The sequence below is a fragment of the Ambystoma mexicanum genome, chromosome 2q (assembly GCF_040938575.1).
Source record: "Ambystoma mexicanum isolate Mex_15411 chromosome 2q, UKY_AmexF1_1, whole genome shotgun sequence".
In the NCBI taxonomy this organism is placed as follows: Eukaryota; Metazoa; Chordata; class Amphibia; order Caudata; family Ambystomatidae; genus Ambystoma; species Ambystoma mexicanum.
In genome coordinates, this window is record NC_090924.1 from 13503629 (window position 1) to 13517294 (window position 13666).

General features: G+C 44.8%; 1 protein-coding gene across 3 annotated transcripts in view; it reads right to left on the reverse strand.

Annotated features, from left to right (window-relative positions):
• LOC138569113 (cyclin-dependent kinase-like 4) overlaps positions 1 to 13666 on the reverse strand; it is a 1540933-nt gene that overhangs the window by 1076833 nt on the left and 450434 nt on the right. For all 3 annotated transcript variants that reach the window (XM_069646780.1, XM_069646779.1, XM_069646778.1), the window contains one exon: positions 8703 to 8793. In XM_069646780.1, coding sequence (XP_069502881.1) covers positions 8703 to 8793 — 91 coding nt within the window. The remainder of the gene's footprint in view (positions 1 to 8702; positions 8794 to 13666) is intronic.

A 13666-nucleotide genomic window follows, 5' to 3' on the forward strand; every position in this document is an offset into this window, starting at 1 on the left:
TAGGGAAGTGACTGTCTCAGAGGTGGAGAGCGTGATTTAGTCTTTAAAACCGACAAATTGTCCAGGAGATCCATGTCCATCTAAAATCATTAAAGATTGGGTGGCTGTTCTTGCTCCTCCGATTACAGACTTTGTGAATGTATCTTTTTTGTCTGCATCTGTACCCATTTGTATCAAAACAAGCTTGGATTACTCCTTTGTTTAAAAAAAGAAAAGAAAAAACCTCACTGGACCCCCAACATCCCTACGAACTACAGACCGATAACAAGTGTTCTTTTTGTGCTCAAGATTTTTGATCGTCTGGCTTACTTACAGTTGCAAGCGCATTTGGGAGAGCATGCCCTTCTTAGTTAACGAAAATATGGATTCAGAGCCTATCATGGCACTCAGTCTGCTCTCAAATCATGGATGGCAAGATGGCCCATCTTATTCATTTAGATCAGCAGCATTTGACTGATTTGAATATTTTATTAAATAGAGTCATTGTTTACCTTTTACATCTAAGAGAGGTCGGTTAATTGGGTTTTCACTTTTTAAAATTGGGTCGACGGGCAAGAGTTCCCACAATAATTTGTATTTGTTTATTACTTATATCGCGCACCGAAACCTGAGGTAACTAGGCGCTGGAGAGACTTGGATACATACATGGAGAGGAACAGACACAAGATAACAGTCTGGAGACCAGATTACAGTAGGTCTAGCATACATACAATAGAATATCGAGGTAACAATAAAGAAGACCTGGAGGTTACAGATAGGTCGAGAAGTTGACATTTGTACAATAACATGAGCGCAAGTGCATTAGATATATTTGAGATTGGGCGAGGTCCGAGAGAAATCGCCCAAGGGTTCTCAGGGGAGTGGTTTGGTGCTAAGCCATTTTTTTGGTCCAGCTTTGAATTTCAGGAGGGAGGGCTCTTGTCTGTAGGTAGGGGGAATTGAATTCCAAAGTTTGGCTGCTTGGACTGGGAAGCTAGCTCCACCTGCAGTTTTTAAGTTGTACCTATGCACTGTGAGGTGATGAGAAAGGCAGATCTGGTGGTGCGAGAGGGAAGGTGCTTGTTGAATTTGTCAGAAAGGTATTTGGGGGCTGTGTTGGCCAGGTACTTGTGAGTGATTACCAATGTATGGAGCATGATTCTGTCACGAACTGGCAGCCAGTTAGTGTCGCGTCTGAGTGATGAGATGTGGCTGGTTCTGGGTAACTTGAGTGGTGCTCTAAGGGAGTTGTTTTGGAAGACCTGAAGCCTATTTAGATTGAGTTCAGAAGAACCTAGAAAGAGAGTGTAACAATAATCGATTTTTGACAGAACAAGTTCTCTGGCTAATGTTAGGCAGCTGCTAGAGGACAGGTAAGATTTGCAGCTGTAGATAAGCTTATGTGTATAGGCAAAGGAGGAAGCCACGGAGCTGACTTGTTTCTTGAGGGACAGAGTAGAATCAAGGTAGACTCCTAGAGTTTTTATTTCTTTGGGGACCTTGATTGTATTACCATTGATACTGAAGGATGTACATTTATGATCAAGCTTGTTCAAACGTGCCTGAGTGCCGACGATTAGGAGCTCGGTCTTATCGCCATTGAGGCATAGGCTGTTGGTAGCCATCCAAGCCTGGATTTCTAGGTAGACATCGTTCAGTAATTTAGAGTCTTTGTCGTAGCACCCAGAGAGTGGGATAAGGACTTGGGTGTCATCTGCGTAATTGGTGTAGATGACACCCAAGTTGTCCAATCGGTCGAAGAGGAGCTTTGTAAAGATGTTGTAGAGTGCGGGTGATACACACGAACCTTGAGGGACTCCGCAGAGAATGGGGCTCGGGTCGGCTGAGGCTGAAGGGGACAAGACCCTTGTGGTCCGATTGGAGAGAAAAGAGTTGATCCAGTCAGAAGCACTGGAGGAGAAGGCTGCAGCAGTGTTAAGGTGTCTAGTTAAGATCTGGTGGTCAACAAGGTCGAAGGCTGCTGACAGGTCTAGGAGCAGGAGGATCGCTAGCTTGCCTTTGTCCTTCGCCTCATCCATCTGAATCTTTAGGTCTAGAAGCGTGGTCTCTGTTCCATGTCTAGTTCTGAATCCGGACTGTCTGAGGCCTAATAGGTTGTTTTCTTCTAAGTGTTTCTGAATTTGCAGATAGGCGATTCGGTCAAGGATTTTTAGAAGGAAAGGGACAGTCGTAATGGGTCTATAGTTTGTAGGAGTATTGGGGTCAAGGTTGTTTTTTTTTTTTATTTAGGAGAGGCATAACCCAGGCTTCCTTGAGATTGTTAGGGACTTGGTTGGATTAGAATGAGGAGTTTAGCAGAGTGGCGATGAAGGGAGCTAGGTCTTTGGCTCTATCCTTGACGATGGAGGCTGGACGGACGTCACTCCGACAGTGGGAGGGTTTCAACGTTTTGATCATATCTTCCACTTCCTTCGGGGTTACTTGGGAGAATGCGAAAGGTGGGCATTGTGGAAGAGTATTCGCAGACTCCGGTTTAGGGTGGTGGCAGTTTTCGGGGCTGATTTTTTGGATTCAATCTTACTTTGTAATAGGGTGATTTTGTCGGCTAATGCTTGTTGAATTTTTGTGCACCAGGCAGTGTCCTTGGTAAAATCCTGGGATGGAGGTGCCGAGTATTCGAGCTCCTTTAGGATACTAAAGAGCTCTTTGGTACTTGATTTGGCATTGTGGATTCTGGTATTATAAGCTTCTTTTTTGGTGGCTCGGATAGCCGCTTTGTAGGTTGCGGCCACTGTGGTGAATGTAATTTTGTTCTGGCTAGTGGGCGATTTGCGCCAAATGGATTACGCCGTCCTTTTGGCATTTCTTAAGATTTTTAATTTAGGAGTAAACCACTTGTTCAGATGGGCAATGTGTTTAGCTTTTCTTAGTTTGAGGGGTGCAGTGGTGTCTAATGCTGATTTGACTGTGGCATTGTTTAGGTCGACCAGCTTGTTCGAGTCAAGGTCCTTAAACTTGGAGGCGTCAAGGATATTGTTGATGAGTGGGTGAATACTATTGATTGAGATATTGCGGCAGTTTCTGGAAAGTGCGGGTGGGGCTGAGGAGATGTTAGGGGGGATTTTTCCTTGGATGGAAAAAGAGATGAAGTGGTGGTCCGACCAGGCCACTGGCTCATTTCGGAGAATCGTGATGGAGCAGTTAAGGTCGGACACCCAGTCAAAAATACGACCTTCAGAATGAGTGGGTTCGGTGACTCTGTGTTTGAAACCCAGTTGGGTGATGGAATTTTCCACAGCTAGTACTTGTGGATCATTAGGGTCTTGAAAGCGTAGGTTTAGGTCTCCCGGGAGGATGGTTTGGGATCCAAGTTTGGTGTTGGAAGATAGGAGGTTAGTGATGTCTTTGTCGAAGGAGGAGGTCGGACCCGGGGGACGATAAATGAGGTGCATGAGTAAGGTTTGGGTGGGTGAGTTTGCTAGTTTGGCTGATAGGAGTGCTGCAGACAGAAGGCTGGTTAGGGTGGTGGCTCTGAAACCTAGATGGGTTTTTGAAATGAAAGCCACTCCACCTCCTTTGCCTAGGTTTCTGTCAGTTCTGATGATGGTGTAACCTTCTGGCAAGGCCCGAGAGAGAGAGCTGGGCCTGCTGCGGGGTGGAGCCATGTTTCAGTGATGGCCAGAAAGTCTAGGTGGTTGTCTACAATAAGGTCAGAGATCTCGGTGGCGTGAGCGACTAGGGACCAAGCATTGATGAGTGCCCCTGTGATGGTAGGTGGCAGAGGCCTGGGTTGGGGTATTCCTAAACTTGGGTTAGGTGGGTGTGGTGTGGAGGTATATAGTGGAGAGGTTGGCAGCTGGATTTTAGACAAGATAGGAGGAGGGGGTGGTAGTTGAGGTTTGGGTACTGCTGCTGCGCAGGTGGTCAGGTTGTGTTTATAGGGTGTAGGCTGAGTGGCTTGACTGCTCAGTTTTAGTGTTATTTTATGGTTGAAGAAACGTGAGCCTAGTCCCCTGTTTCTGATGTGGATAGGCAGTGGGATAAGTGACATGGGTGCAGCTGTGAAGCGCTGTATCCATTCAATGGGGCTGAGAGGTGAGCTGGTTTCAGGTCTCATGGGGGGGGGAATCTACTGAAGGCCATCTATTGTTGGACAGGAGTGGTGGTAGGAAGTTGGTTGAGGAGATAGTATGGACGAACGGTAGAAGGGAGGCCATTGCTAGTGCGACACTGTGGAATGAGGCCATGGTTCTAGGCAGGATTGGCTCTTGGTTAATTCTGAGGGGCAATGGGTGGATAATAGCGAGCAAATGATGTAATATCTTGTAGTCTGTATACACTTGGAATGGGGCACCGCAAGGCGGTGTAGCAGACTAGTCTGACACTGCGCGAATGGTTAGAGCTACGAGATCAGTGTGAGCATGAGTCGGGCAGACTAGCAGTGAGGGTGGCCTGGAAGCTAGAACATAGGTGCCAGTATGATTTGATACATATGGGCAGTGGGCAAGCCTGCAACACGGCACACTAATGGCAGGTAGTGGTAAAGCATTTACCAGCGCAAGTGGCACCAAGAACTGAAGCAGGATTGGCAGGTTAGATCTGATACAAAATTTGGAAACAGAACGAGCAAAGCCAGTGGAGCAAATAGAAATGCAGGCTTGGCAGGTCAGGTTGAATACAGAATCAGGAAAAATGCAGGCAGGACAAATGGCACAAATAATAATGCCGGCTTGGTAGATCAGCTTTATACGAGGGGGTGGTCCTGTCCTCAAACGTTTTTACTCTGCAATGATTTGTTGCAGTGATACTTTAAACAGACCTCGACATTAGTGGTAATACATCATGGCAAGTATGCATTACTGGAAGAAGATACTGATCCAAAAACTGGAGATAAGCTACGGTGTCCTTTATTTTAATTAGGTTACACATGTAGGTATTGAAAATAGAAAGTAAGGAGTCAAACATTACACCAAATACACATGTTGTGTTAAATCAATTCCATATTATTCAAATGTTAAGTACACATCCCAGCCTCAAGGTACCCTTTTCTGTTCCCAATTCGTTATACAGCTGCCAATGACTCCTTACAATGCTACAGCTGACGTTTGAGGACAGGACCACCCCCTCGTATAAAGTATTAGCCCAGCCTTTCCGTCCTGCCCGACTTTAGGCTGTCCCTTTTGTTATAAAGGCTTGGTAGATCAGAGCAGATGCCGTTTCGCAAACAATATGGGCAAGGCAAACAATGCAAATAATGAGGCAGGCAATAAGAATCTGCTCACATACAATTTCGTAAACAGTGCGGGCAGGCAAACGATGCAAATAATGAATCAGGCAATGTGAGTCTATGGAATCCCCTGTTGAACACCTCTGTGGAGTTCCACGGGGCTCTTACCTTTCGCCCACTCTTTTTTAATCTTTTTAAGAAACCAATATTTGATATTTTAGATGAGCAGGACATTTTATGCACTAAATAGGCTGATGACACACACATTTTCATTCAGCTTACTGGTGATTATTCTACTGATGTCATGAGAGTAAACAATGTCTTTCGCCTTACTCAGTGCTGGTTGGCTTATAACTCTCTTGCTTTGAATAATGCACAAACTGAGTTGTTGCTAGTTGGTACCCAGCAAAGACTATGTAACCTGTCAGTCGTATAGAAATTGTCTTATTGCTGGCTGACTTATTCCCGTCCTTCCCAAGGTTAAACCCCTTGGTGTGTTTTTTGTTTTTACAGTATTTATGCAGGACCAAGTCAATTTTGTTATCTCGTCATCGGTGTAATACTTTAAGCTACTTCCCCTGATCTTTCTTGGCTTCACAGGGCGCAACACCAGGAGGTATTGCTTCCTTCTCCTGATGTTTTGGCTTCACGGTTCACAGGGGATTGGGAGGAATGACTTAGTTCCCCCAACTCTTCTCAGACTTTAGCATGCAGTTCACACTGCCAGCGGGAATGCCTCCTTACCCCTGGCTTCTGTGCCAGTTCACCTGATTTCTCAATCCTATGGGTGCAGGTCCCAGACCAGTGATTTTTCTCTTGTCTTTTTGCGGTAACCCTTATTCACTAGCCTGCCAGGTACTGCGACTATGAAGATGACTTGTGTTGCTCTTCATAAAAGGGTATGGGCCCAGACCTGTGAGATTCTCCCCTTTTGGTGTTGCAGACATGGTTCACTATACTGCCAGCTACTGTGACTATGAAGATGACTAGGGTTACTCTTCATAAAAGGGTGCAGGTCCGTGACCTGTGTTCGGACACTTCACAGCCCTTATGAAGGCCCACTAAACGTCCTGGCAACCCAGATACCTGAAAGGAGCTTGCTGGCGTTCTTCGGTCGGTCGCAGGCTCTTCTCTGTGTCCTTTCGGGCCTCTCGCGTCCCCTTCTGTTTTCCTGTGTGCTGCAGTGGGGCTCTGCAGCATTTGGTTCCTTGAGGGTTGTGCGTCTCCTGTCAACCACACGTTCCAGCCACTTCTTGTGCTGGACACCTGCTTCTCCACGGCTCTGGTCGGTCTCTCCACGCCCAACCAGATCGGGATAGCTCTTCCTGCAGGGCAGCTTCCCCAGCAACAACCTCCTCTGTTCTCTGCTCCAGTCTGCTTCCCGCCTCGTGCTTCCTCCAGGGAGGGTTTCGCTCTCCTTCCTGGTTTCCCTCTTCAGTTTTGAATGGGTTTTGCCCAATCAGGTTTCGGGAAACACTAGATATCCATTCAAGTTCTCATGGGTGCTCTTTATGCTTCTGCACTTTTTCGTCTCAGTACTGATCTTGAGCTTTTACAGTGAGTCAATAGGTCTCTGCCTCGTCTCAGTGCTTAAGGGATACATGTCCCTTGAGGAGTGCACCCTCTTCATCATCCCATTACTTCCTATATTGATGGTATGGCAAAAAACGATAGGAACATTAGGGAAAGTGTTGATGGGAGGGGGATAGGAAGGTGTGTTAGGGTTAGGTGGGCTATGGGGATAACATGTTCTCCCCAGGTCATCGCTACTCCCAAAGGGGGGTCCCTCCCCATGAGATCCACCCACCAAGTACCACCCCCAGGGGCACTATCGGGTAGCAACCTTACCTCACTGGCCTCATGGGAAAGGGCTCCCCCTAGGGGAGAAGGGACAACATCCGAGGATTTGTCACACTTGGCTGTCCCTTAGTGTGTTTGTGTGAAGGAAATTGGGAGGATCCTATTTCGGGGAACAGCACCTTCAGGGATCAAGGCTATGAGAAAAGGAGCACAGTGAAGGTGGTGACCCCGTCTTTTGGTTCTGTCATCTAGTGGTGGGTGTGCCTAAATCGGAAGGGGTAGTTTACTCAAAAACAAGGTTTCAATTTATACCTATGTTCATGGGGATGTGGACTATCCTGATGCAGCCCTGTTAGCGTACAATACAAATTATGAAACCAAACAGATATAACAAAAATATAACTTTTACTTAATTATCGAGAAAACATGTATAAAACTAACCTGAAAAAAGATCTTTGACTGAAACAGAGTAAAGAGGAAACAAGGAACAGACAAAAAGTCTGATACAAAGCATTAAAATGTGGTGGGGTTAGTATGTGCGTCTGTGCCTTTTTTAACACTACTATTCAAAAAAAACACAAAGGTACAGCACTCTTATTCACAGAACACTGCTCTATCGAGAAACAAGCCTTTTAGAAACCTTAGGCTCTTGTGATAGTCGACATATGTTTCTGCTAATGGCAACACAAACAAATCAGACAATTTCACAATATGTCTGTTGTTGCAAGTGTAGCCGTCTTCAGGACAGAAAAAGACTGTTCATTTCAAAGAGGTTTTGTTGTGTTGAGTACTTCTGGTTGGCCGTACTTATTTCGAGTTTTAGCCCACTTAACATGAAAGTTCAATGAAAGATGAACTTCTCGGAGTTGTTTTACATAAACGTCCTTCGCTTCATAGGTACAGTTCTGTTATTTGTGTGAATCTGGTGTGGTCGATTCTATTGCATACAGTCACGGTTTGTTCCAAAGGAGAGAGCACAGCTATGCCAAAAATGGAGCAGCAGAAGGTGCCGAAAGTGGAATGTCCGCTGTATTTAAACATTCAAAGTGGGGCATTAAGTGTGTTTGTGACAATGTTTCTGTTATTTGTGTACCCTTGGGCCTAAGGCGCGATACAAGTGTTTTAAACAAACAGCAATTATAATCCTGAGTCACCGGCCACAGACTGTCTTTGCTGCCTTCGTGGAGTTTTTGAATGCTACTGTTGCTCTCTGGTATCCTCTTATGTCCTAATGCTTGAAGTATAAGTGAAGGTGCAGAAATCGTTTAATATTGAGTCTTGAGTGTTGGCCATCAACCTCCACAAAGACAACATTTAAAGCATGCTTTCTGGTTGGTTTATGCATCAAGGAGTTTTGTAACCTACATATCCCGTTCGCTTCTGTCCACATGACAACACCTACAATGAAACAATATTTCAGTTTCTTTTTCCTCTAACTTAACATACCTCATAAATCCCCATTTCCCAAAAGCATTTTTCATGATGATTAAATGCATTTTTTTTTATAGCAAGGCATTTGATAGCAACTGGTAATCGTTAGCTTTGCATCCGATGGCAGTACCTGACAAGTATGGGAACCCGGACACAATGACAATAGCTCCCAAATGATAAAGGATTGGCAAAAGTATTATGTTGCTTATCCAAAAAGTCCCAACTTGTAAATGATATTTAACATTGTGTACCCTTTCCAGGCAGGAGCAATATAAGCACAGCACTCTAGCTACATGGCACTTACTGAGAATCCGTGCGAAGCCGAAGTCACAGAGTTTGATGATGCCCTGTTTGGTGAGCAGAATGTTCTCTGGCTTTACGTCCCTGTGAATACACTGAGATATAGAGAAAAGCTTTCAGTTTACCTGTACACATCGAAAGGCAGCAATCAGATCATGTGTCAATCTCTATGTAATGAGACAGCAGTAATTACACTACACAACATGCTCAGACTACACACGCAGTATAGGCCTGTCTACAGTGACATGAATTACACTGGACGACGCAGAATGTACACAAACTGGCATAAATGAGTGGGAAAGCCAGCCAGAGTTATGGCGCAAGGAAGTGTAAATTAATGTTATAAAGCAGGCATTACCATCAAGAAGCAGTACAACTCGCAATGCACTGCAATCAGAAAGCTGCAGGATGCATAAGGCACTGCTGAGATGGAGAATACAAGGAATCTAGCATGTGATTAGAGACAGAAAAAATAGGTTTTCGAGAGAGATGGTACCAGGCATGGATGTACAGGCATGATACTATATTCCGTCGATAAAATGTTACTGAACAAGGGCAGAAGAACCACCAGGCAAGGTAATGGACTACAGCTGTTCATTAGTGTAGCAAAAATATATATAAAAAATCTGTTTTACTCTGTCAGGGGCTCACATTTGCTGTCTGGGTTATTTTCTCGCATTGCAAATAAATAAAAGTGAGTCTGTAACCTGTTGCATATCAAAAGTCTGGAGTTTGTTTCATTCCACAATTTGTTTAAGCGTTGGATGGCAACGACGGGGATGGGAGGGAGGGGGGATGGGGGGGGAGGGAGACAAGAGAAAGTTTGCAAACCACTTCCTTCTGAAGCATGGCTCCTGTGGTGGGTTAGAAGGAGTCAGACACATGTAGGACATGTTACCTTTCTTTAATGAAAGTATAAGGAAATGTACCTATCTCTCAATATTACTAAAGAGATCACCCTGCCTACCTAAATGAACTAAAGGTGCTCGCCTGTCGTCAGGAAGTCAAAAAGTATAATTCTTCCTCAGTCTCAACCTAACTCTAGCTGATCTTACCACTAACATGAATAACTCCAAACAGGCCAAAAGAATGTCTCTCTTCTTGCTTTGTTGCTCTTTGAGTCTGTATCTTGTCTCCTGTGGTTTTTGATACACAAATGTCTCTCTTTAAAATATATGTTTCTTTAAGTTATCTTCCCTGATATTCTCTTGAGGTTTTCTTCATTAACTCATGTAGCTCTTCCCATATACTTGTGGTCCTTGCAATCTCTCTAATACCAGCTTTACGACACTACGCCTAGAAACACTTTCTCACACTCTGCTCTTTACTTGCATCTCTCTTTTTTCCTTGAGGGTTAACATTCCCAGGGTTTTGTATGATCATATTCAAATTATGAGTCTATCTCTCCTGGGTTCTTGGTATTGGTTTCTCCCTTTTATGAATCTGTTCCCTTGACAGTCCAATTTCACAATACTTGTTACACTTATTTGTTGTGGGCTTTCTCGTCTCTTCAAGCCACAGTACCTGGGGGCTTCTCCCTTCGTGGCAGGGTATTCGCTTCCACTCTTTGTCTATTTCCCAAAAAGCGTTCTTCGTCACGCTCTGTATGGGATTCAGATAACTCCAATTGTGCTCATTTAATGATCGACTCTTGTACTTGTGACTGAGAGGTTTCTCTCTTGACAATTCGTTGCCTCGATGCAGAGGAACCTCACAGGGCTCAGCGTGCACTTGGGTAGTCATCTCATTTACTCTTTTCTGTGTTTAACTTCACCGGTGTGGTGTTCTGGGCTCCTCCGATGTAGGATGCTGTCTATGTACGTGGGCAGCAGGGAACTGGCAGTATTCCCTCCTCTGGTGGTTTCAGTGTTATTAGTTGGGTGTCTTGCCCATCAAAAAGCAGCCATGGTCACACCACCACCTTGGACAGTTCTTAGCTCCCCATTCGTACAACAGTTCTCCTGTTGTAGGATTTGTCGTCTCTCTGACGCCTCACTCTGGTGTTCCTCGCCCTTACAAACGTTGTGAGCTCTGCAACTCCATTCTGCTCTGCCTCTCCAAGGAGTAAGAACGTCAGGGGGCTTCCCCTGCATACAATACTTTCTCTCTTCACAAGAGCCACTTATATACACGTCTCTTTTTAAAGAGACATCTTATCTTTCTTGGTATGGCTGTTTTGTTCCCACATTGTCTCAAACCAAACATAAGGATGACAGATTGATCTTTATCGCAGGCAGTCCCATATATGCAGATATTGTATTGGGTCTAGGGAATTGCTCATCAGAATGGGAGTCCTTGTCCCCTAAGGGGAAGTCACTCCCAATGAGGTCCCGCTTGCCCATAACCCTAGGAAGGGTCTTGTGGAGCAGGATCACCTCCCTAGCCTCAAAGGGGATGTTTCCCCCCTGGGGAGAAGGGATAAGTACCCTAGATTCGTCACACTCCACACCTGAGAGGTAAGAGACATTTTAGAATCTTTATCAGTGCTTTCTGAGAGGGGCTCACCCATAAGGTTGGTTGCCCTTTGGGTTTACCCTATACCAATATTTTTAACTAGGAACAGGCATTCTGAGGCAGATTAAGGATTTTTGTCTCCATAGTTATAGTTTAAAAAAAGAAGAAAAAGAGTTCAGGTGTGGATAGTATGTATGCCTTAGTTTTATGACTCTGGCCCCGGGGCGCACACCTTTAAATTACCCAGAGTCTGGCTGCCCTTAAATGCAAGTGCAGAGCAGCGGAACGGAAATGGGGATCTTCAGGTGCACCCTCTGACAAACTGGCCTGCCGCTTTCTTCAAAGGCAATTTAGACTCTGCATCTGCTCCAAGAAAAGAGTCTACATTCAAGGAACTGGCAAACTCTACTGCAGCCGCATCCTCTACTGCACCCACCCAGGCCCATTGATTGGCCCTGTCTGCACATTTCACCATCAAAACACAAGACATCCTGTCCTTGCTCTCCTCTGCTCCCCCTCCTGCACCAACGTCTGTTGGGCCCCCTAGGCTGCCCCCACCCATCCCACTCTTCTCTCCTCCCACTCACCTGTCACACCTGATGAGGTCTCTAGATAGTTCTGGTCTATGAAAGCCTCTTCCAAACAGGTTGACCCCTACCCCTCCAAAACCACAAAGGACAATATTGACACTTGCTCTAGCCTTGGCCGACCGATGCAACCTCTCTTTCGCCAATGGAGTTTTCCCCTCCCCTCGCGAGCACTCTCTTGTGCACCCTCTGCTCAAAAAACCCTCTGCCGACCCGTCTATTACAGTAAACTATCGCCTGATCTCCATCGCCCCTTTCCTGGGAAAACTCCTGGAGAAGCTGGCTATCACTCAACTTACCCTCCACACTGAATCTGTTGGTTGTCTCCATGACCATCAGTCTGGCTTTAGAGCATTCAAAGGCACGGAAACTGCTCTTCTGAACACCCGTGAAGACCTGCTCTCAAATCTTGACTCAAACTCTCCTTCTGTCCTCATTCTTCTCGGCCTCTCTTCTGCTTTCGATACGGTAAACCACAACATCCCTATGTCTCTTGGTCACCCACATGGGTGAAGGGAATTTGACTAGACAAGAAAGGACAGCACTTGACAATTTGTGTAATGATACCAATCTAGTTATTTGGGAAGCAGACAAAGGAGGGAATATTGTGTTGCTTAAAACCAGTGACTACTTGAGTATGGGACAAGCACATCTTCAGACACCAGGTTGCTATAGTAAACTGCCTAGCAACCCCACAGTGTTCATCACTCAAGAAATGCATAAAATGGTGAACAATTGGCATTGCAAAGGTAACATTACAGATGATGAAAGATCCTTTCTGAAGATCAACAACCCGGTAATACCAGTAATGTATTTTCTGCCACAAATACACAAAACCTTTGACTCTTTACTAGAGGTCAGACCCATAATGAGTGGGATAGGGTGGGTCACTGAAGGGCTCTCCACATACATTGATAACATACTCAAAGAACATGTACTTCAAATGCCCACCTACATACAAGACAGCACACATGTACTCCAAATCTTGTCAGCCTTGGATTGGAAAGATGGATATACGTTAGCAACCATGGATGTGACAGCCTTGTAAACGTCTATTAGACATGATCTGCCCATACACACTATTGATCATGTCTTTAAGAACCACTCTGCTTCCTTTTTAGAACATGTAGACATGTTAAAAGATTTTCTAAGGTTCACTTTGGACAATAATGTGTTTCTTTTTGATAATGTGTTTTACACCCAGAAGAAGGGAGTGGCGATGGGGGCCAAGTTTGCGCCCTCACTGGCCAATCTCTTCATGTCCAACTTTGAAGAACAACACATCTTTTGCAATAATGATTACAAGGACAATGTGATTTTATGGAAACGCTATATAGATGATGTTTTAATAATTTAGAAGGGCAAACGTGATGACTTTGAATCCTTTGAAGAATATCTCAATTGCAATGCATTTGGTATTAGACTGACTGGTGAATGTAAAAGTACTTCTATTAACTTTTTGGACCTCACAGCCTACATTTCGCATGGGAGAATTGAAACCAAAACTTTCCGTAAACCGACGGAAGTAAATAGTACATTGCATGCAACAAGTTGTCTGTGTAAAACCACTGTTAAAAATATCCCGGCTCGGGAATTCTTTCGTGCACGTCGTAATTGCAGCACTGATACCACTTACGCACAAGAGAGTGATTTGTTAACCAAAAGGTTTAGAAAAAGAGGCTACCATGACAACACCATAGCTAAGGCCTGTTCTAAAATAGAGAAAAAGTCAAGAATGGACATGCTTAAACCCAAAGATCGTGATGAATCGGCTAAAACCCCCAGGAAACGTGTTGATATTATTACTCAATACTCAACCAATGCACATGTACTCTATAGACTTGTGCACAAACACTGGAATCTACTACAACTTGACACTGACATTCGGCCCTTCCTTAATGACAGACCATCATTTGTCTACACAAGA